At 39.2% G+C, this 25,603-nt stretch overlaps 1 protein-coding gene across 1 annotated transcript in view; it reads right to left on the reverse strand.

Moving 5' to 3' along the window:
* LOC128261960 (neural cell adhesion molecule 2) overlaps nucleotides 1–25,015 on the reverse strand; it is a 65,093-nt gene extending 40,078 nt beyond the window's left edge. Inside the window, exon 1 of the mRNA XM_052995937.1 lies at nucleotides 24,570–25,015. Within this exon, the coding sequence (XP_052851897.1) occupies nucleotides 24,570–24,612 (43 nt within the window). The 5' untranslated portion in view covers nucleotides 24,613–25,015. The remainder of the gene's footprint in view (nucleotides 1–24,569) is intronic.
* Nucleotides 25,016–25,603: the final 588 nt, after the last annotated feature.

The raw sequence follows: 25,603 nt of genomic DNA on the forward strand, positions 1-25,603 counted from the left end.
CTCGTTTTCTTTCAAGTAGAATTTGATTAAACGCCGTCTATTGATTTTATACACGAAAAATCACAATAAAAATAAAAGAGAAAGGGGAAAACTCCGGAGGGAGAAAACTTTCCAACTACTATGTATTTTAATTAGACTTTGCCATCGGAGGTTGGTTTTGTTGACTGCTGAATCTGCTTCTTCCGCTTCTGTTTTACTGTTTTCTTTTGCGGTTGCCATGCAAAACCACAGGATATTTAAATTAGCAGCTATCTGCTCAATGCCTGGCTAATAGTTCGTTAATATATCGGCTCCTAAGTAGTTTCCAAAACTTTCGCAATCTATCATCTATGGCAGAAACTAATTGCACGGTCGTCAGGGCGTATACGTGATGCGAGCGTTAGTTAAATGAATTTAATTAAGTTGATCACAAAGGCAGACGGGGTAAAAATAGCCAAACATTTTTCACAACAAACTTCAGGTTCGTGTATGTCTTTTTGTATGGAGAAACCCAAGGATCCTATTGCAGTTTAAGTAAACTCCTTCGCCATGTCCTTTTCAGGCTTCCATCTCCTCGACTCTTCGTTAAAAGTTCTCAAAAGTGAACTTTTTAGTGTCTGCTGTGACTGGGGAGTAAACTTGCAATGCACTTGGCACATTGCCTACACTAAAAGCAAAACGGGGTTGACAATTTTTCTGTTTCTTGCTTAATGAAATGTCGAAAAATGTCTCTAATTAAAAAAAACAGCACACACAGAGTGTGTGTGTGTGCCCATACACAATTTGCAATTATAGTTTAGGGTATTGGCCAAACTACACAGTGTTCAGTACTTTGCAAAACTTTATGATGGCTGTCATCTGGCTTTTGTAAGCTGCTGCCAAGTTTGAAATTAGAAACGATTACTCAAAGAACAATGGTCAAAAGTGGAACAAAGAAATATAATATGTCTTAGAAGTTCCCTCTTACGCTTTGCCAATAATACCGAAAGACATGAAATAATTTGTTTTGCCAAGATGTATTGATTTTGAATTCAGACACACTTCCATTATTATGCAACCGAAACGAACACTTTCCTGTGGACGTAACCCGATTCCCAGTCAAGTTTTCGCCCAAAAATGCTCGGCTCTCGAGTTACGCAATTTCCTGAAGCGCATTTGCCACTGCAATGCCACATCCTGATTCCGAATCCGCCTGATCCTGCCCTCCCCAAGCCATAAAGCTGCACAAAAGTACTATTTATGCAGAAAAAGGCGAAAAATTTATGGCTACCATGGCGCACTTCCTGCATAACGGATGGAGGAAACCGAAGACTACTGGTTCCGTCTTATCAAGAACTTGGCAACCAAAACACTCTGGCACATGCAGGCATCTTTGTTTGATATTGAATGCGCATTAAGCAAAACTCGGTCGCACTTAGTTAAGCCTCCTTTGACAGGGTACAAATATTTAGATATGTATGGGGACTGGGGACTGGGAATGAAAATTGCAATTGCAATAAAACGGCTAAACGCACTTGAGCGTAATTGCAGCCACTCCGCATTCTCATGTCCCTCGGCCCAGCCAAGTGTGTCGGCCTGAAATGCATTTTGCAATAAAATATGCGCCCAAATTTAAATGAAAAGGCAGTATCCAGTATCCCAACGAGCTGCAACAATATAACTTGGCCCGCAATCCTCAGAGCGGCCTTAAAGTGTGGCCCCAACACTTGGCAACAGAAATTCGCTTGGCCGCATAAATTGAGAGTCTGGCTGTGGTCTTTGCTTTATCTCCTTAAGCCTGCGATGTCCTGCGATGTCCTGTGTGTCTGGGCCTAGGGTATAATGTTACCAGGCGCCAGGCGCTAAATCGTACCAGCCAAAAGCAACAGTAAACATGGCCGGCGGCAACTTTGGCCGGGTCCAAAAATCTCAACATACGAGCTCCATTAAATTGGCCCAATAGCCATTGGCAGTTGAACCAGAAAACGGCAGCCATTCGATGTTGGTGAACTGTTAAATACATGGCTGATACCAGTTAGTCTAAAACCAAGCCAATGAATTCAATGGGATTATCGAGGGATTTAATAGGGTTACTATTTTCAACTTATAAACATATTATTATTATAAACTTATTCATGGACACTTTTTCATAACTTTATTTTATAGCCTTAAACTGTATTTTTCATGCATAGGTGTCGTAACAAATAAGAAATCATATCGCTATTGTACCATAAAAATGTGAAAAAAAATGAATGAATAAATGAAATGAAAAAACACTTTATTTATTAATATCCAAGTAATAAATTTTGATTTATAAAGTTACTATATCCAATTAAAGGAAACTTCAGTTGGGCCTTTTAAAGCCAAAAAAGTAGAGATTTATTTTTGCATATTTTATGTGCCTGAGAGCGCTGGTTTGGCCTCGTTTCGTGAGGCGCTGCCTGTAAATATAAACACATTTAATTTTTTTTTAATTTTCCAAACGAATACACATTTTTTGAGGCTCCTGCTTGGCTAGGCACATGTCGCCGTTGGCTTGAAGGCTTGGTGGGCGGATCGGATGGTGTTGCAGGCAACCACAAACACGGCAACAGCAGCAACTGTAGCAACAGCAACGGCACAGCAGCAACATCAGCATCCTACAGACGCAAAACTGAAGCGACATGTCCCTCTCTGTGCGCCGTTGAAGAAAAACATATTGTTAATGGAGTCGAGCATGTGAAACAACAAACATGGCGAACCGCTTTCGTTGTGGTAGAACAGTGAAAATGTTACCAAAATCGAATCGGGCTGCGCACGTTTGTTGGCTTTAATTAGCCTGAAATAAGAGTGATCAGCACTCTGGTTGTTCAACAGAAATTCATTAAAATTGTTTCGCAATTTATGTTTTGTATTCAAAATTACTTATGGCGCGCTAATCGCGGAAAAGTTTTTAAGCCATTTTAGACGAAGGTGTGCCAGCAGAAGCTTTAAGCCTTGGTTATGGCTTAATAAGCATTTAATTGACACCTTGAGAGAGGGCTCTGAAAAAGTTAAGCACAAGTTTAAATAACACACACGTGCGTCAACGCCCACGCCCACTTTTCAACCCACACCAACCCCATCCATTTTGTGCCTGTCAGTTGCCAAAGTTGCCGAGTTGGGCTCCTTAGATATTTACCAAGGGCCCAGAGCCTTTTTAAATACTCGTACGCACTTTACACATTTGGTAAGCCGCTTTCGAGTGGGCGTTTTGTTTAAAAACAATAAGCATCACTTGAGCAAGCCCGACAGGCAACTGACAAGCCTCTAAATTTAAATTTAAATTTAAATTCATTTGACAGCCGGTGCGTATACGTAACGTGCTACATGACGGAGGAGCTCAGGATTTGCATGCAAACGCTCGCTCTATTTTTTCCTGCCACGTAAACACTTGATAAAACTCGCATAAATTTTTATCCATGTTAGATTCGATTTGTTCATACATCAAACGCGGTAAAAGCCGCTTGGCCCATTTAACTGCGCCCCGTTTCGAGCGTAAAAATCGCGTTTAGTCGGAAAACATGGCGAAAATAAAATAAATAAATCCAAATATGCATATCTATGTGTGACTGCGGGTTAAACTCAGCAAGTTTTGCCCATAAAAATCTAAAACATTACCCTAAAAAAACCTTAACAACACAATGGGGAGTGGACTCCACTAAGAGAATTTCAAACAATTTTAAATGCATTTAAAAACGAACTTATAAATATGAATACAAACTTGAATATAGTATTCAAATTAAACTTTATTAAACTGTAAAAAAACATATTATTCATTTTCTTTAACGACTTTTAGAGAGTAAATAACATTTTGTTAACTCCTTTTCCAAATTTTCTTGTACAGCATCTTTTAACGAGGATGTGGGAAAATATTTTTTTGCCGCAGGCGTTAATTATGGGTATTTTTCTGAGTTTATGTTGGTTTAATTTTTGTACAATGCAATACTGGGTTAAAGAATATCAAGAAATTTATATGTTCTTTGATTTTATTCTAGATTTTAGTATTCTTTAACATGGAATTTTTTTTTTTAAATTTATGCATATTTTTTTCTCTAAGCTTTAAAGTTTTGTATTTATACATTTAAAACAATTAAGAGTAAAATTTTCTTCTCCATTTATAAAAAAAAACATTTTCAAATAGTTGTACTGCGTATTCTAACGTAAATTTCTATTTCCGTATGTGGGTTACCTGATTCGCTGGCATAAATTCATTCAGGAAGTTCTTTTGTTGAATAATTTTTAGTCAGGATAGCCGCACCTGAGCCTGTTGCCCTACGTAAAAATAAATCCACCGCATTTGCGCCACCTCGTTGGCTTTTGCATATTTTATTTTTGCTCTACAGTGGCAAATGCACAAAATATTTGGTTGTTGATTTTATTGATTTTTTGTTTTGCTCTTTGCTGCATTTTTGGGCTTTAGCCCTTCTGCAACTCTGAGATAGAGCCCAAAAACGCATTTGTTGGTAAATGGCAGAAATGGGCCAGGACCAAATGCTAAGCCACTTTGTACGCAATACCAGGGCGATGTCAGACGGCAAAATGCAATAAAAACGAAAGCAGTGCGCTCAAACAAACCGTGAAAACCGTGGAAACCGCAGCCAACATGCTCGCTACCCCCATTTCCCGCAGGCAGTTTGTTCTGCAAATATTTACCTGCACAATCAAATTTAAAATAGCCAGCACACACGAAGGGCGGCACGTTGGGGCATTACAAGTTTAAATATTTTAGGCAATTAGTGGACAACACCCCGGTGTCTGTTCCGGCGACAAAGCGGAGTCTTCCGGAAAATGCTTTGCGAAAAAGAGCCGAGCTGAGTGGTCGTGGTCACAATGGAGTAGTGTTCACAAAGTTGCTTCATTTGCATGGGTGGGGCTGGCACTCGAGACATGGCGAAAACTTTGCCAATATATCAGATGCTTAAAAAACATAAACAAAACAATAATGCAAGAAGCTCCAGTGCCTAGCCCACAAAACAGTAGAGCAAGATTATTGGGTAAGTATAATTAAATTTAATAAGGGGTTTTACAAAAATCATTTTCGACCAAATTTCAAGAGCAAGTTAAAATAAGGTATCACAGAAACTTGTTCTTATTCCACTTAACATTAATTTCAAAAATTAAAAAATAAATGATATATTATTTTAAATAAATACTAATTATATATTGTTGCATTTACTTAGTATGCATACTCTTAATTCTAGTGTTTTCTGTGTCATAATATACGCTAATATAAATCATACTTTTCTTTTGACCTGGCTATGATTTTTTCCAATCACCAAAAACCACTGTGCCAAGCCCGGGCAATATATGACTTTTGTAACTTTACCAAACACGCCTCTGCATATTTTCTCGCTCCGTTGTTGTACGCAAATGAATGGGCAACTCTTTCTACTTTGTTGGGGGCACACATTGTGCGAGTGGAAAGTGTCTAATAATGCACGAGCTGTAGGTGTGCACTGCGTTTTTGCGTAATTAAATGAGAATGCAGGGCCAAATGGAAACGGAAATGGGAATGAAAATGAAGTGAGTGCTAAGGCGACGCATAAGCCATTAAGCGAACGCGAAGCCATCATGTAAATGCCCGTCCGAGCACTAATGGCTGGCACTTTAATTGAACCCCTGACGGTTGATGGTTAATGGGGCCAAAGGAACCGCACCCAGTCACTAGCAGTGCCCATCACGAGATAGTTTGACCCAAGTTATGGCAGTATGTGCACTATCATAACCTCTGTCAGCTCATTTGCAGCATTTGTTGCAGGCGATGTCTCGGAAGTGGAGTGACATCGAGAAGCAGAGGAGTACGGGATTGGATCAGGGAGAAAGCTGAAATGAGAATGGAGATAGGAGAAGGGAAAAAGGAGAAAGGAAAAAGAGACACGCCATTAGTCACAGAACGACAGCGACAACTCAACAACAAGTTGACAAAGCGTTGCGCATACGCCGCGTGTACGGCGGGCAACTATTTCCAAGCTGTTGCACACTTTCGAGCTCACTAAGCAGCAACTCCTTGTTGGCCTGCCACAACGCTCCATCGCTCCTCAGCCCAGAATCCATGTGGCACATGTCCCATATATATATATCTGTATTGGAAACACAGCTTATCGCACCTTATTAGCATTACTGTCAGGGCTAATTACGCTGTCGTTTATTTATAAGCCTGTTTGGTATTTAAAATATTCAATATTATTTTACGCTTAGGGCGTAATTTTTTTAAAAATAAAGATAATTTTTTATATCTTATTAAAAAAAGGGGTGTTTTATGTACACTTTTTGTTATTTTTAAAATCCTTCACATCTAAATCATTAAGAACAAAATAAAAGCGGTTTTGGAAATTAAATTTTTTTTTAAATAAGGTTAAAAGATTCTGTGACATCGCTGGTAATTTGTTTAACTTTTACTAAAATATATTCTGATTTTCAGGCCTTTTCATCAACAAAATAGAAGTATTGACTAAAATTATTTTTAAATGATGCAATAAATTTAAATTTAAACTAAATGTTGTATTTAAGAACAAGGGTTAACTTACTTATTTAGTATACCAACTACTTTTACTTATCTCTCTTCAATTTCCGCTCCTGCTAAAGCCTTTCATGCTAATCCAACTGTCCTTTTAGCAACTGCTCCCTTACAATATGGAAAACAGTAAGCAGCTTTTGACAATTTGCTGAGTGGGTTGTCTGCTCTTCTATGCTCGGCAGTCAACGCCCCGCTGTTGTGGCTGCTGTTTGCATAAATACATTTAAATGGCCGGAGAGCAATATGTTACGTATACGCAGCGTTGGCCCAAAGCTGCACCCATTGTGTGCTGTTTTTGTGCGATTTTGTGCTGTGGTTGCCGCCCTGCCATGCATATTTTTAAGCTGCTCGACTTTAATAATGGTTTTCGGTCAGTTGCCCTGGCCACAGGCTTGATGGTTTTGCGAAACCCTTTTCCGGTACTACGAGTCCCGCCCGAAATATGTAGGTAGTACCCACGGAACAGACCGCCCTTAATGAAGTGGCATGCAAAATGGCAGGAGTACGATGCTATGGCCGGAAGTTTGGCATTACCTGCAGACTGTGGTGATGCAATGCAATGTGCCAGTTATTTACTGTACTGCAAACTTGAATAAATTCCGTAGAGCCTTAGAGTGTCTTTGAGTTCATTAGAGTCACTTGAGATGGGCAGAATCCCACTACATTGCAATGCAAATGGAGTGCAAAAATTCTAATGGCGGGACAGAAAAATGCAACTCATTTTTAATATCCTGCGGTGGCAGATGTCGGCACAGCAGCAAAAAGGTGCCGGAAATTAAAACTCAATATTCGAGTGATTGTGCGGAGCAAAGAGGAATTGTTTGAGCCATTGCTATTGCCATCGACATTGCCATTGCCATTGCTATCGACTTTTTGACTTGGACCGCACAAAAGTGCGCAATTGAGGCGGCAAATCAAATGAAATCCAACGGAACGAATCGAAACGTGCAGCTAACTCTCGACTGGCAACTAAAACTCGAGTTTAAACCGATTCCAACAGTCCCTGACTGCAGTTCAATGCGAGTTGCTGCAGACGTGCAATTTTCGCAGACGCTCAACGAAATTGTTTGATTTTGGCCAAGTGCAGCTGCGTCTCTGGCATTTTGCTATCTTATGCCAATGCCGTTTGCTAAATGTTAATGCCATTTCAATTGCTACCGTCCCCTCCGATCCTGGGGCTCTGTGGCCTTTCACCATCTCAGATCTGCTGCTGACATTCAACTTATTTCGCACCAATAATACCCTTTCTCACATACTCAATAAAAATGAACCAAAATAGATTGTAAGCCTTTTAGTTTGCGTTGAAAGTAAAGCATTCAAGGTAACCAAATTTAGACGGGAATATGCATGTTATTTTATTAAATTTGAAGCTGTTTTAATTGTTCCATCACTCAAAATGATTTTTTGTTAACAGCTTCTAGTTATTTATGCACAGACAATAAAATACTGTACCAATTTATTAAAGTAACATTTTTAAGCATGGTGTGCAATTTAAATAGCTTTCAGTATTTAAGTATTTAAGTATCGAAGAACATTTTTCCAACTTCCCTTTTAAGAACACTGAAACCCTACAATTTCTTTTATTACAGTGTTTGTCAAGAGAGCCCAATCTCTTAAGAGTATTTCTTTTAGAACGTGAGGATAATCTTATAATGCTTTTTCTATTACTTTTTTCTATTTCAATGGAACAATTCAGAGGCTTGTGCAATGTGCATATCGCATATCTCGTTTGTGGGACACTTTTATATGTTTGCCGGGCACTTTGCGGCAGGAATATTCACCAGAAGATGCCAGAGGACAGTGCCTGGAGTCTGTTTTCGAGCAAGGATTTGACTTTGGGGCCTTGCAAATTGCTTCATAATTCGCACATAAAGATTTCGTTATCCTAACAGCTACCATTTGCCTGGCAAATATGTCCGACACAGTTGATAAGTATACAGGAAAATTTACCAGCTTCAACTATAATTCTCATTTCATATAAGCTGTCAGCAAACAAAAGTTAAATTATGTTGAAATATTTCATTTAAAATTTAGTCAAATTCGCATAATTATCTTAGAAATTATTCTAATTGACTGCAACTAAAGTGGTAAACTCTCGTTCAAAGTTAGTTGCCTACACATATACTTATACTTATTTGTTGCATGAACTTATGTAGTTTCATTGAACTTACTATTCAATATTGATTATACGCCGTGTTGGTCTGCGCAACGCAACTCTCTAAAACATTTTAAGGGGCGCATTAAAAAATGCTTCTCGATTAGAATGACGCGCACGTTCAATGCCGGCGCTCTGATTGATTGACTGACTAAATGGCTTGAATGGCTGATTGATTGACTCGCCCTCACACACGTACGCACTCGCACAGGACTCGCTTAGTAAACTAAACTTGACAATCATTGCGATACTCTTTTCTCAATTTTTTTGTAACTAAATGTAATTTTGTAAGTCTTTTTTTAAAGCACTATAATTTATTTCTTAGATACAACTAACTTTATTTCCCTTTTTCCATTTATTTTAAAAGCATACTTTGTATGCATTTCTCTAAGAACAACTAGTATTTAATTGAAATCAACACAACATGTGTTATATTATATACACTAAGCTAATAGGACTTTGGTATTAAACTTTTGGGGTACCTTAATTTAAATTCCTTGAGCACGTTTACAAAGGGTATTTACCTCCATCGTTATTTTGCCGGAACCTTCAATTGCTTTCCCATTGAGCTTTCATGTGCTGCGTATGTGATTTGTTTTACGCTGAATTGCATAAAACATTCGCAATTGCGTGGCTCGTGCTCCGGATCCGGATGGGTAGCGAGTTAAGGCTTATTTATATTCACTTCAGACACGAAACCCACCGAAACGCACCGCCTCCCTGCTTCTCTTCTGATGCCACGCCCCCTCAGGCAGTAATCCAATAATGCACCACATAGACGGCAGCTACAAATTAGGCAGCTTTCGTTGGGTTTACATATCATGGCCCGTCGGCCATCTCATAACCGCAACTGATTAAGACCGAGGAAGTGGGCGCCAAGTGGGGGCTTTGCATTACGCAAGCTTGATTAAGAAGCCCGGTCATAACTGGGTGGTTGGCTGTGTCAGTGTCAGTACTGTATAAATAAATCACGCATATTGCCGCCATTGGCGTACACAATGTCATCATGCTGGTGCATCTGTCACTCAGAAGAGACAGAGCCACATTTTATTGGCAACAAGGGATCGGAGGTGTTTCTGCGGCAGTGCAGACAGCTTGGTTGTTATATTGTTTTATGAAAAAGGCTGTAGCTAAAGACATTTATTACTTATATGTAAATCACAGTCGGATAGCATAACATTTCCAATAAACTTCTAAATTGCAAATATTTTGTTGTTACTTTTACGCAACTTTTTTACTGGTTTAAAAACCCTAGTGACTTCTGTGGCACCACCAATTATGTAAGACATTTTCTTCCTGAAAATATTGTTATGACAGAACTATAGAGTCAAAACGAAATAAAGTGAGTTAATCAAAAAAGCTTACTGTATTTGGATTAAAAATTATTTTTTTTTTATATTCTCGTATATATATTAAAAAACAATTTCCTCAAAATAATTGCGAAATGTAGAACTCATTTTAATGAATATTAAAATTTTTCAATCAAGATAAGAGGATTTTTAAAGCTAAACAGTAATTAAGTCGTTAAATCTAAACCTAAATTATATATTTTGTTGACAAATGTGGCTATGTCAAGACAGCCAGAGCTGTCAGCCATCAAAAGACTACATAATAATTTTCCATTGCACTTTCGTTTGCATGTTAACATGATGTAAACTGGAAGTTCTGCGGAGGACAGCCGTTTAGCTGGTTTACCACACCCTTTGACCCCTGACCTCTGGCACCACCGAACACCACCGAACACCACCGAACACCACCGAGCACCACCGACCCAGTGACTGCAGGACGTGCTGGTGCCAATTGCTGACGCGCTGATTGCTTTGAAGGCAAATGTGATGGCAGGCAACTAATTAAAAAGTTATACGAGAACTTGCACACGCCTTTAACTTTGGCCAAAGTAATTAAAGTTCGCGCAGCGCGAACACCAAATGTGTGCTGCGTGTGTGTCTGGCAGTCGACTCAACTCAACTGTACTCAACTGAGCGCAACTTCGGCGCATTTACATTTCACACCTGCGCGTGTAAATTTGCCACAAAAACCCGACCGCGCAAAAAAGTTAACACACAAAGTTAAGAAAATCGCTTAACGAAACAAAAAAAAAATAACACCATTTTTTGTATTGCCGAATCCTTAGGCACAGACTACAGCTTTTTTCCTGCTCAACTCGTGAATAATTAAGCATTAAACACCCTCAAAAAGAAGGTAAAAATGCTTTAATTATAAAAATTACTTATGTGTAAATGGAATAAATAAATACACATAAAATTGCAAGACACAAAAGACAAAAAATGTTATAGATTGGGAAATAAATATACTTTATATGCATGTGAATAAAATTTAAGTATGAATAAGTATGAATATCAACTAATAAACAAAAATATCGTGAAAAAAATAATACCAAATTTTTTTAAATAATATTTGCGCCTAGCTATATCTAAGCAATTAACCAAATATGCATATACGTAAATTTTCAGTCGAACACATTTGATATCTTATCAAAATGTAATTAAATACGAGTTCGGTTAAGGCAAACCCGCATAAATGAACAAATCCTGTCAATAATTAGGAATTTTGCTTGTGGTATTCGTGCATAGTAGAGTGTGAAATCAATAAGGCTTGCATTCAAGTCTTCTAACAAGACAGCCCGCCAACATACTAAAGCTGTAATAGTAGTACTTTGGCACTAATTAGTCGACCAAAATTGTGTATGCTTGCATGTTAATATTCTATTATGTGGGATCGTTATTTGATGTCCACCCGAGGCCTTAAGACTGTGAATATTTCAAAACAAGACAAACCGCTTAGCAATCATAATGAAGACGTCTTCAACCAAAGGGGATTTTCAAGTTGAACTTAATTAAATTTGAGTTGGCGCAAAAGAGGATTACTTGCTTAAATCTCAAATGAAGTAGTGCGGAAAGTAAGGGATTACTTACTTTTCAATAACTTTATGCCCAAATATAATATTCCATTCTGATACTATGAATTGTTTAGTGAGTTCAATGCCCATCCAAAACTATCAATTCGCTAATTCCTTTGTCTTTTTACGTACTAAAGTCTTTGTTTGGCAATTAACTTGACTTGCCATTGTACGTCTAGACAGCTTTGAGCTGACATAGCGCTCAATTTGCGGTGCAATGAACTCTGGCGGGCCACTTTGGCCAGTAATTACTGTAATCAGGCATGATAATGACATTAACTAGGACTTTGATAGCGCACCACCGCAGAGAAGCAAACAAGTTGCCCAAAGGCAGCTCATTAGCCACAGGCTAAAAGTCGCCTCGACAACTTGCGGAAACATCAAAGCGGCCCAAAAAGCAGCTCACAAAATGCTAATAATTGGGCCGAGATTACAGCCATTATGTGGCCCAAAGTAAGCTGAAGTTTTATGATTTTAAGCAATGAAAAAAGACCATCTTTTACAGGAAATATAATTTTTTTATTTATTTTTAATGTCTTGCAACTTAGGAAGGCAACTAAAAATTGTAAACCATATTTCGCTTTGTCTTAAAAGTGTAACTGCAAGCACTTTAAACCCGAAATTTCTTCTTCTTTTCTTTTTGGTTCATAAAGAAGTAGCTGTTTTCGTTGCCATAATTTCTCTGAGTGCTAGCCTTACACTCGGACTCCAGAGCAGCTCTCTGCGGAATTGGTTGAGCGCGACTGGAAGTTGCGACGGTCCACGCTGCGTATGATTAACAATTTAAGCGTGTGCATATTTCACAGCGTGCACACGCATTCGGGTAAAGTGAAAATTGCATGCATAGACAAGGGGCTGAGGGGCATCCAATGGGTACATCCACCGGGCCACCCTTAAAGCGGATGAGACTACAATGCTTTAAGTGCACTCCATGGATCCCTATCCATGGCACCCTTTCCGAAAGATTGCTTCTTTTTCGCAACCAACTGCGTCACTGTTACCAGCAGGTTGACAAAGCACCGGGCATTAAGCAGGCGACATCTGCATGTTCGGCGTCACAAAAAGCCGAGAGATGGTGTCCAGATTGGAAGGACCTGCCCCTGACGTTGCGCCCCGAGCGATTTTAAGTGAGTTGTCACCCTCTGGCTGGGCAAACAACGCGCCTGGCCTAAGCAAAGGACCCGCACGAATTTTCCTTCAATCGAAGGACATACAGGACATGCAGGACATGCACACTAGTCCAGGTAGAAGGACGCCTTTGTCCTACTGCCGCAACAACAAGCGACTCAATCATCTGCCCATGAAACACTTAACCAATCGATGTGTAGTCCAATGGTCGCCTTCAAAAAGTAGAGTATGTAGTCGCCCTGCCCAATGCTGGACACATTAAACGCATTTGCTGTCTTTTGGAGAGTCGTTTATTGATTGAACAAGCATCCGAATGTCCTTTGCATACGGTTCACAGCAACATGCCTTCGGCAAATGGCAAGAGTTTGGCCAAGTACTTGCAAGGGGAAACCTTTTGCGATTATTAATGTTGTTGCAAACTTGGGCAACGAGGTGCAAATGATGAAATTTCCGAACTCAAATGGGTGAACATTAAAAGCTACAACTTAAAACACTGATAAATGACATAGATTTTAGAGTTGGTAAAGTCAAATTTCCATCATGTGACCATAACGAAGTGAACATCAACCAGCAAGTACAATCACAGCATGAAAATTACCTTATGAAATTAAACCTAAGAAAGGCCACTCTTCAGAAACTATCGCTGATTTTTTATTAAATGTTAGTTTATATTTGTATTTAATAAGCAATGAGTATAGAGCCAAACTTGTATTAACCCATGTCTTAAAATCGAATTAATTAATCCTGATTAATTCCTTATTTCTTGTTCGTGTAGTTAGACACTTGAGTTCCCCTCGAGTTCTCGACACGGTCTCACCGGCTTACAGTTGACCTTTCGCTGGCGGGGAATCCATTAACAGATCCTTGAGCACCTCGAGTGGACTTTGAGCCGGACGGAGGATCCAGATGAAATAGCCAGTTCATTAGCCGAATGGCAAGCACACACATCGCCGACACACTCTGCATAATGGCCAAGATTAAGTGAGGCGTGGGAGAACTGTGGCAGTGGCAGTGCATTAGAGACTCAAACATAATGCCACTAATTGCATATCCTGATGCTTCATGTTTGATTTAGAGAGTCCTCCGCCTCAAGTTCGATTGATTTTCTTGCCAGGCTTTGGGAAGTGGAGCCTTGGTTAAACTGGAATGGGTTCAAGTCACGCAGCGCATACTCATTACAAAGTCACGATGCAAACTGGGCCAACTTGGACTTACGGACTTTCCCAAGAGCAAAACAACTGGGCAGGGTATATCACAGGAGCAGAGCAACAGCAGGGCACAAGTAATTTTATTATCAAATCCAAGTTTAACAACTGCAACAAACCTGGCCCAACTCCTTCTCTTTCTCTTATTTTCCCTTCCCTTTCTCCGGGCCAACTTGTTATTTGGCTTGTAAGTTACAAAGTCTTTTTCGTGTCCTCGGGGTAATAAAACAAACCTTTGTGTTGAAAATGAAAATGTACAACGCACAAACGTAGAGAACGAATGCAATGCCAAGGCAAGCCAGCTCCTAGCCTTTCATTCCAGCCGGCCGTTTGGCCATTTGGCCATCCTGTGAGTGTAAATGACAGGCGGGCCAAAGGATTAGAGTGAAATGTAAATTTCATTTGCTAGCTTTTCTTTTTTTACATTGCTCGTGGCCTGTTTCCAGTTGTCTAATTACAAGCATTGCCATAATACGAATGCCAGAAGTTCTCAGCAAATGTCGCAATCAACCTTGACCGACACGATTTGAAAACATAAATCATTCGACAACTTAATGGTAATACTGGCGTAAAAATGCATTGATTATAGGTGTGTCGAAGCTTTTCAAAATAAACTCTTGAACAATTTGGAAATTATTTAGCAATAGGTTTTCATAGGTCAACGTTTAATTGAAGCAATTTACTATATTGATGGTTTTAGTGTTAAATGAAGAACCTTAAATACTTTTTGAGAGCAAACCCATATTTTAGCATCTCGCTTGTAGTTGTTTTTATTTTTTTTATTTAATATACCTTTTTGTAATTTAATTAATTTTTTTCATCTATATATACAAATAATTAGGTGTCAAAGATGAAATCTTGTTTACGACTTGTTATCTCTGCTTTAAACCTATCATTTACCCAACAAGACATGTGTTAAATTGTTAATTTGCTAATGTCCTTTCATACAAATTAATCCCATATTCATTTTCATCTTAACACCTTTTGCTCATATATTAGCAGAAAAATGGCAGCCTTAGACACTAGTTATAACTCATAATATGTCTTCCTGCGTGGAGGTTATAACTTATAGCCAACCTAGGTCGCTCGTTCGCTTTCGCACCACTAAGTAATATCCCCTTACCGAATTCCCCCCTCAAATGTGTGAGTGTGTGGACCTGGCCAGATAAGCGCATTGCCATTTGCAGAGCTACCTGCTCTTATCTGCCAAGCCATTTGCCAGGACACCCGCTTCCTCCTCCCCGTCCTACAACTTCGCAGGCCCAGACTGAAGTGTTTCCCCATTTCACAGCTTATTGTTATTCAACAGCCAAAAGTTTTTTCTGCTTCTCGCAAAAGTCATAAGAAGTTTGAAAGGTTTTTTCCCAACTCGTTTTGGGCTGCTGCGTAGCGTAACTCACTTGAGCTCTTCTGCTGGGACGCCTCAATAGTTTTATGAGCTCGGAGTGGGTGGGTTGGGTTGCGTTGGCCTTTTGGGCGGAGTTAAATGCATTTTTAAATTGCACCGAAATTGATCTTTAGTGGTGCGAGCTGGAGAACTGGCGAACTGGCGACGTGTAGCCATCAAAATCCGTTTTGCTCTCGAGAGCTGCTATTAAGGCAAGGACCTGCCAAGTGGCATATAAATCAAGTGCATCTTTTTCCGGGCAATGGGTGGGAGCACTCAGAAAAACTCCTATTTTCAACGCACATTAATAAAATCATAAAAACCAAGTTCACATAATTAAATTTATTTGTTTAACACATTTAAAGAAAACCTCAAATTAATTAATGAATAGATGTTAACAAATATTAAATAATTATTGTAAGACTGCAATCTTTTTCTATTAAAACTATCATACAGGTAAAATGTGTTTTATTCTTAAATTGGTAACAAATGAAGGCTCAGTTTCTCGTCCTTATGACAAACAATTTTGCAGTTCAAAACGTAATTTTTTCCTACCACTAGCACACATTGTATATGTTTCTTGCTATTACCTTAGCTCTTTTTCGCCCATCAATTCGTCGACTGTTTCATTCGCATTTCGACTCATTTCCGTTGCTCATACGCCATGTAAACACACGCTGGCAACAATAAGTCATAATGATGGCCAAACCGCACAAAGTAGAGTGCTGTAATTGCAGCACGCACTCGGGCAGACTTCGATGCATTTGTCATGGCGTTTATTAACTGTTCACGTGCAACTAACAAATGATATTTTCCCCTTAGCCAGGCAAATGAATTAAGCAAGCATTCAGTGTTTCCTCCGTGACAGCATCTTTCTGACAAATTGAATTTGGCCAGGACGTGCTGTTGTTTCATGGCATGGCCACGCTCCATTTGCGCTGCATTGACCACGCTGCCCCAGAAGAAGTCAGCTGGCCAAGCTGCAGCACCATCAAAACCAGCCACCCAACCACCGACTGTTCGGTTGCCCTGGAAACTTTTCAATTACATTAGGTTCTCAAGTCGATGAAAGGAGTTTTCGTGGGCAGCAGATTGAGGAGGAGTACGAGGACGCAGTGCAGCAACATGTTCGCCCAGGCGCCCGCTGACAAGTCATTAAGAGTGACAAATTGCCGGAGTGGGGCGTGGCCAACTCTCGAGTCCTCGAGTCGTTGCCAAAGTTGGGGACCACATTTAATTAGACTAAACTTCGGTCCACTCGCCGGCTAATGCAATTCATTAAACATTTAATGCCCGCTCCACAACTTTGTTGGCAGCAAGCAAGTGCACTGCCAGTTATGATGGCCGTCCCCCAAATGGTTTTCATCGGTCCAATCCCTTGACCTTTACCCCTTTATGCATAACTTAGCAAGACACTTAAGGCGTCTGTTTATGCTTTTGTTCTACATAAGGTGCAATACATACTATTTCGGGCCCTCCTAACGAGATTGTTCCCATTTGGCCATAATTTAGCCTCACTTTTCACTGGGTTTCACACACGTGCCATTATCCTTTTCCGCACAGTGGGTGAATTTCCTCAATAGTCCCCTAATTGGATGAACATATTTTGTGTTGGGTAGCTTACGTAGTCTTATTTATTATTTATGTTTTGTACAATGGAATAAAATATGCAGGACGATCATTACGTAAATGTTCAGTAATTTTCTTCACATCATCAATTTTAAATAAGCATATTAGATATGTTAAGGATTTAATACAAGGTCACAAATTTTTGGAATATGTAAGATAGTTGAAAATTATAGTAATAAGTTTCTCTAAAACATTTCAGATAGTTAAAAAATTGTCTAGATAATATACATTTTCTGACTCTCGCTTAAGCTTTCAGCTTTAAAACTTAAAAAAAATTTTAAATAAAGGCTTAAAAGAATAGCAAGCAATTTTTAAAGCAAGTAAGTGGCAGATTGGAAATAAATGAATTTAAAATATTTATACAAGTGTTGAAAAATGTAAATAGATTCATTGTGCGAAACAATATCAATTTACAATTGCTGAGGGCAAACTTCCTACGGGCATGTCATTATAAGACTCCGCCGGATAGGCGGGCTCAGGCGGCTTCGTATTTACTGATTGATAGACTTCAGCTCAATAAATTCAATTGTCAGTGGTGCGGATGGTGTGGCAGTGGCTTCTCTCCTCGTGTGGCCAACACTCCCCAAGGACAGCAGATTAATGCCCTGTGTCCTCGTAGGCGCACACTGACCGGCTTGCGATGGACACACACTCGTTGCGGAACAAATTGGTAAGCTTTCTGACTTTCCCAGCTCGTTTCACAAAGCGCACATATGACAGTCAATTTGTGTTTATTGCGTGGCCATAAAGACCTGTCATATGGCCGAGAGCAACTAAAGCTGAGGGAAAAAAAAAACAGTTGCGAAATCTCTTTGGCCTTCGTTAAAGACACCATTAGTGAATCCACCCACCGAATTCCAAGCTTCTTCTCACTCATAAGCCACAAATGCGCCACACGATTCGGTGTGTCATTAAATGTACATAACGTTTTTATACATGAAGGGGTATACCCTTTTTGAAATGGGGTATATTCGAAATATTTAGGAATGAAATTTGTTAAGCTGTAAAGCTACTTAAAGCTATTAATTTAAATATTTATAAAAACATTATAAACACTCAGGCAACAAATAAAATTAAAAAAGTCATTGTGAGATAAAGAATTTAATTGTAAATATTAAAAAAAAACGGGAGTGCCTAGGAGATCACGAGGGTTTTAAAATCACTTACAAAGGTGACTAAAAGTATGGGAATGAATCCATTGCAAATTATTTTTGCAAAACTTAAAAACCATCATATCTGCAGGGTAATAATGCCCCATAACCACCTGAAACTCCCGGTTTGTTAGCGCCTGCCTGCCGTCAGTTGATTAATATGCAATTTCTTGATGGTAGAATCGCCATTAACGCACACACATGCAAAAGAAACCGCTAACACACACAGTTTTTGTTTTTTTTTTCCCTGGTCTGTTTCCAAGGCCCGAAGTCCTGCGTTTTGGCTTTGTTTGTGGAGCGGAAAAAAACACTGTGGCAAAAACAAAGGGATAATTTAAACTCTGTCATAAACTAGGTTAGCATCACTGGCACACAGACACAGTGCCACCCACTAGGCCACCCAACCACCCAACCACACCCACACACACACTTGTCTGGCAGACTTCGCTATAATAACTGTCGGTCGGTTTGGAGTTTTTCTTCATCAGCTTCTGTTGCTGTTTCTGTTCTTTTGCGTTTTATTTCCTTGGTTGGTTATACGATTTCTTTTTTTTTTTTTGGTCCTTGTTGTCAGACAATACGCGCATTTATTTCATTCACTTTTTTCCGGGGGACTGGTGGTTACTATGTACGTATACGTGGATGTATGTGGGCGTGCCTCGACCGGGTCATGCGGCATTATGTGGTGCATTTTTTATGAGTCGCTCTGCCTTTTATCACATATGCATACACATAAGTACAGGCTCTGTGCTTTTTGTATTCATGGCGAATCGCAGCCGCCACATAAATTGGCCGCAGAGTTTAAAATGCCTTTTTTTTTGCAGCCGCTGGCGGAAAATGCAAAGTGGAAACTGCCGCTGAATCAGTTTGGTAAGTTATGCTTCAAAAGGTATTTGCTTTGAACCACACAAAAGGCGTTGCCTTCTTTCAATTTTAAAATATATTTGCTATAAACATTTAATTGAAACCAAATGTGATGTTTTAAGGCCTAAAACAAATGAAACACATTTGCCATTAGTATAAAGAGGCATCGTTTTTGCCACACAACAAATTGTGTTCTTATTCGTTGACCGCAATAAATTCATTTTTAGATGTATTGACAGAGTGATCGTTTTGCAGCAATTTGTTTACGGCTTTTTCAGCAGCATTTAGTTATAATTTTTCCACCGTTAAATAAATAAATCAGTGCAAACACAATTGATAAAATAAAAACGGAAGAACAAAAAATGGAAAACCAATGTCGGACAGAGAGCCATAAAACAGCGATTAAATTGCGGATTCCGTGGCGAATGGATGCGTGCAATGCCCTTGCACACGCCCATCCTGTTTATTTATTTGCATTGATTGAAAACAACACACACAAATCGATTATTATTAACGATTTTTTGCCAATACTTTTTGCGGCTCTGTATATCGAAGCGATTGTGTTTGGGCAATTCATTTCAATGGGGCCATGCATAAACATCAATTAAACTCGCCCGTAAATCGGCATGTGTTTTATGGTAGGTATAAGCCCATATCTTTTAAACATTTAATTAAATAATATCACACCGGTTACACCCCGAGCAGCACAATGGCTGCATTGAATGGTTTCCCATTGCCCCTTAGTAATTTGTTTTTTTTTCTTTTTTTTTGCAGCTTACCACCCCGGGCTTGACTGACTGCCTTTCATATCATTTCTATTGTTTAACTCTGCCGTCGGGGGTCAGAGGTTAATTGATGATAAATTGAAACATCATCATCGCCCCTTTTGTGGTTTTCTGAGAAGGGAAAAAAGAAGCACAAAGGCTGAAAAGCTTTTAATTAATGAGCATTTGATTAAATCATAAACAAAACAGCGCGACACCATCCAAATTGAACGCACAGCAAATGCTGCACATTTATTTCTCTGTCACTCTCGCCTTTTACTGCGACAAGTGCAATGATTTCTGGACATTTGACTCGGTGCGTTGTAATTGCCACAGCAATTTGTTGGAATGTCAAAGTGCTCGACGCTCTCGGTGTGATGCACTCGAATTTGTCAACCCCAGCATACCAGTGCCAGCTAAATAATGAATGTCTGCACAAATTGCAGCGGTTACTCGGGTATTTTCAGTGGAATTTCTATAACTGCTGCGTAAATGGATTTTCTAAAAGGTACAAAACATAAAAAGCTCTTATCTTAGGTTTTCCTTTTTTCTAGCTCAAATCTTTTGAATAGATTTGTTCAAATGCATGACTTCCACTTGACATTTATTTGTTTTGTCACTTAAACATAATCAGAGCAAAACATGTGTAACAAGACCTCAAAGATTTTAAATAGAAATAAAGTTAATTGCAACTTTGTATAGAAATATTTTTGTAAATAATTGAGTTAGGTTTAAAATCATATCTATTTTCACATTGAAAATACTATACAAAGAAAAAATATATATTAACTACAATTATGTTATATTTAAGTATAGTTACTTTAGTTAACATGAAATCATATAACAATCATTTCTCTATACAAGTAACTGATAGTACAAAGTATAATTTTTTTGCAGCCATTTTTCATCCAATTTTTTATCTGTGTAACTAATGTTTTTTGGGCCCTGTAACTGTTGTTCCAATTTAAATCCCAATTAACTGCAGTTTACTGCCCAGAAACCCTTCCGAAGAATCACAGAATTTGGTTCAGATCCAACACATTTCGGGTGTTAACAAATTGAGTTTTCCTCCGACCTTCGGGCCCACTGGCTGTTGTAATTATTCACGTCATGATTCCCGGCAAAAAAAATTGGGTGGCGAAGCGGGGGACGTGGTGTCAGTGGCACACTAAAATGCAGAACTCAACACCACCTGACAGCCACTCTACGTGGAGTGCTTGTCGGATTTTAAAAATAATAACAAAACGAATACTTGTGGCACACAGAAAGTGACACAAAAAAGAAGACAGCCAAAATCATGCATGCAAAATGAAGGCGAAAATGGAAAATGGTCACATGACGTGGCAGTGGGTAGTGGATGGTGGGCGGTGGTCGGAAAACTGGTGGTAAGAATGACAGGACACTTTTGCAAGTGTCAGATAAATGAAACACCCGATCCACAAAACAATGGCCAGTTCCTGGCTACGTGGTTCGTTACTGACTTCCCGCTGGTTTCCCAAAAACTTAAATGGTGTCAAGGCTGATGAGTTTGTTTCTCTGCACCACTTTCACACAAGAAAAACTTCAGGACAAGTCAAAGTTCGGTCGCCGGGCAAAAGTTGAACAAATTCAATAGACAACAGTAAAGTGAGAGCGAGTGAGTTGGGAGACCGTTTTGTAGCTGCCGATGATGCAGAGATGCACTTAAAAAAAATAAAGTTAATGTTTATAATTTATCCAAAAACTACCATTAAAATTTACGGCATAATAATTATTATAATCGAGCTCAAGAAAACATTCAAATTAAATATTTCATTTTATTTTTTTAAATAATTTGAATATGGAAAGGTAATCGAAATTTTAAGCAAGTTTTTCAACTTTTTAAATACTATATAATTTGTTTACTCACAAAAAAAAAAGAAATTGGCCTTTTATATGTTTCCTAGGAAGCAAACCAAAAATATAGGTTTGAAGACTTTTTCTTTGACTTAACTATTTTTTTTTAATTATAAGATTATAAAACAGCATTTATTTTAGTGTATCATTTTTTTCTCCCCGAACTTCATCTCCTTCATCACCCTTTTCACGACCCGTTGACAGCGCAAATATGCAAAGTCAAGTGGCAATTTATCATGTTCTGCACTGCGTCCGCCCTCCGGGCAACGCGAGAGTTAAAGGTGGCGAACCAACCGCCGCGTGGGGCACTCTGGGGTTAAGTGGCAAACTAAATTGAATCGCCAGCGCCGAACCATGCGTGGGCATGTATCTACGCCTACAACTAACACCCCTTTCGGCCCTTAAACCTTCTCCCCACTAACGCAACTGCACATTGGACGAAAAGAGATTCTCATGCTGTTTTTTATTTAGTAAGGGTTCGGGGAATTTAACAGCATTTAAAACATTTGCCAAACAAATATTTCTGACCCTTAAATAAAATTATTTTTTTTAATTTTTTCGAACTAAGCAGATTATCGTATTTAGATTTCTAGACTATATAGATAATAAAGATTATAAATATACTTTAAGGGTCAAACAATACTCATAGATTTAAATATTTATAGCTGCAAATAATTTAGTATTCAACACCCAAGAGCCGAAACTAATAAATTACAAAACGCAAAGCCAAAACTAGGTAATTGTTATAAATTCCCCCGACATTATCTGCAGAAGGTCTAGTGCCGCTGTTTTGTTGTCGGCTCGTTTTGCATTAAAATCGATGCGACGCTGACCTTTCCCTCAATTAAAAGTGGACACCCACCCGCAGAGGCCGGCGCACAGTGCCGTCCGAAAGTAATGGGACGCTTTTTCAGGCGGGGCGTTGCTTTCGACACTTCACCTCATTAGCAGCAGCGGCAGCAGCGGCAGCCTGCCGCTTGTTTAATTAATGATTGCCCCCGCTGCAGGCTTCATATTGATTTTAATTTGTGGAATTTACTGGGTAAATATGATAAATTCGAGACGAACGACGGAGGACAGAGGACTTTCGGGCCGATGAAAGCAGCAGCACTTAGCAAAGTAATTAACCAGCCCGATTTGGCATCGGTTTGCTGCGAGCTCTGTCACCCCCAAAGCCAGTTGGTCAAATCGAGTCTGTTGGTCACTTGACAATCCGAATCCAAAGCCCCCAGGGCGGAAGTGCCCCACAACCGCAGAGCAACTCGACCCGACCGTCTCCGGAAATTCTCACTGCCGTTGACAAGCCTCAAGAGATCCGACCAAAGACACTCGTCCCCGTCAGTAAATGACCGCAGCGACAGAAACAGCAACCGGGCAGGGCACTGGCGGACCAAAGGGTGGGATTGCATGGGAAGGGACACTGGTGGCGAAAAGCGGAGTAATATGCGTAATTAAACAAAACCGCAAGTGGGGCACAGCAACAGAAATAAACGGAGTCAGGCGCACAAGGATCCAGTTACGAAGGATAAAAGCAACTGCAAGTGCAGCCTTTATACTAGGGAGAAGGACAAAGTTCAGCTAGTTGGCGAATTTTAGATTCACTCTCTCACGACTTTTAAGTATCAAAAAAATAATTATTTAAACAAAAATTTGATTTTGTGCAAGGTGTACTTAACTTGAATTGTAGCACCATGATACATAATTATATAAATAAATCAAAAAAAAAAATTGTAAGTAATATAAATTCAGTATCATCATAAATAATGCAACGATTAATACACATGTTTAAAGTATTTATTTTTATAGATTTATCATTCTAGCAAAAGAAATTTTTTGTTGAATACAAGCCATCGATATCTAGATATGGCTTGATTATATGTTATTGTTTGCAAATCGTTTATTTCCCTACAAAGAGCAACACAAAATGCTGATACCCTTCGACGAGAGATGTCAGCAGGCTTAAATTAAATATTTGCAAGGACCAAGGCGGGGTGTTTAAAATGGGGAGAAAAGGACGATGCCAAGCAAAAGAGTGGCTGGATGGAAATCAAAGAAAGTCGGGCAGAAGAGGAGCCGAAAACGCAGCGCCACATAAATGTGGAGCATGCAGATTGAAGTGTCGGCCGGAGACGAGGACCATGGCAAATGGCCCTATGGAAAATCAGAGGCATGTGGCAGCAGGCCATGAAAATGCCATTCAAGAGGGACTTAACACCCCCTCAGACCGCTTTTAGGCAGTGGAAATTGATCGAAAGACTCGGGGCAAACATCGTTGACTGACAGCGACTTCAAAAAAATAGTTGCAAAAGGGCTGCCAAGCTGCGAGATACTCTCGTATCTTGAGATACTTTACTTATAAGCACAGCGAAATGTGCAACAATGTGCCACCATCGATTTTCTATTAGCCACGAGACACTTGAGCTAGAAAACTAAATACCGAAGGCAAATATTGATAAATACGTAACGACAAAATGAGGAAGAAGACGGCCGGGCTGCAGAGGAACAAAAACAACCACATTATGAATGAAACTGAAGCTCGTAACTGTCCGACGGCGAGCCAACAACATAATAAACGCTGTCCATGAGACCGAAAATAAAACGCAGAACGTAACTCGGAAGAGGGCATCTGCACCTTACTATCACCCCTGCAGAACCTCAGTCACCTCAACCAATGTCACACTGGAACCAAAAATGGGGTCATTACTCTTGCTAAAAATTATTTATATCTTCAAATATCAAATTTTAAATCTTATTTTTCAAGAATAAATAAAGGTACTTCCTAGGAGAAGAAGAAGCTGTTCATGAAGAAGTTTAGGTAATAGCAATACCTAGCAATTCCTATTATTTGAATTTTCTTATCATTTAAAAGTTATGTATAAAAACATATCAGCACCTTCTGACCTAAGAGCAGATGATTATAATTGTTTTATCACTAAACTTATAAATTAAAATATTACCAATATTATTTATTCTTCTCTGTGCTGGAGCCACTCACCTGTTAGGGCTGCCAAATTTAAAATAAATCCAATTAGTCGCATTGCGAGGACCACTTCGATTATGAAATTCTATTATTGCTATCGGAATGTGTGTGTTGAAATTCCTGTGACCTGTTTACACGTACAAAGTGCCGGAGGCGTGAATTATTTCATTTATCTAATATCAAATTGTGCCGCGAGAATTCCACTTCAATTGTTTTGGCTTAGTTTAGCAGTTTCAAATATTTGTGTTGCGTTGCCAGTTAAATTCAGTTGAGTTGAGTTGAGTTGAGTTGAGGTAAGCACGGCGATCCGGCGACGGAGCCCGAGCCGGAGTTCAAATTCCGGGTTCGGATCCGAGAGAGAGAACTCACGACCCGCTTAGCCGGCGAGAGCGAGATGGCGAGATGGCGAGCGGGAGAAAGCCAGGAGAAAGGCTCTTCACGAAGTGAACCAACAATCACGAGCTTCTCTGAATCACTGAATTTTTTTTGTTTGCATTCGGCAATAGCAACATTCTCGGCCAGATTCAATGTTGCCGCAACAAAGCCAAGCCAAGCTCGAAAATGAGGGGAAGAGCTTGGGGTGAAAGCTCGGAATAGAAAGCTCACCGCACCACATGGCGTTTTAAAAGGGGATGCCATAATGCTTTATAGTTGGTTTATAAAACAATGATAACAGTAGTACAAGTTCAAGACAAGTTATCTTACTCATGTAATGTTATTCTCGAAACTTGGTGTTATAATAAGAACTGTTATTTAAATTAAAGCACATCACAGCACAGTGACAACATTGTTAGAACACTTTTAAGGCAAGTAAGCTTATTACCCTAAAGTTGTTGCCGAAACTTGGTGTTAATATATAAACTGTTAATTCAAGCTCATCTCAACTTTAAAATGTATAAAAAAGTCACTCTTAAAAGCACATTAAGCTTATTGCAAAGTGTACAAATACGAATAACTGGTTTAGAAAAAGAAAACTTTATATCTAAAATTTACTTCATTATTTTTTTTAAAGTTCTAAAAATATATTTAACGGTTTATTTCAGAACAGT

This window comes from Drosophila gunungcola, unplaced genomic scaffold (assembly GCF_025200985.1).
Source record: "Drosophila gunungcola strain Sukarami unplaced genomic scaffold, Dgunungcola_SK_2 000001F, whole genome shotgun sequence".
In the NCBI taxonomy this organism is placed as follows: Eukaryota; Metazoa; Arthropoda; class Insecta; order Diptera; family Drosophilidae; genus Drosophila; species Drosophila gunungcola.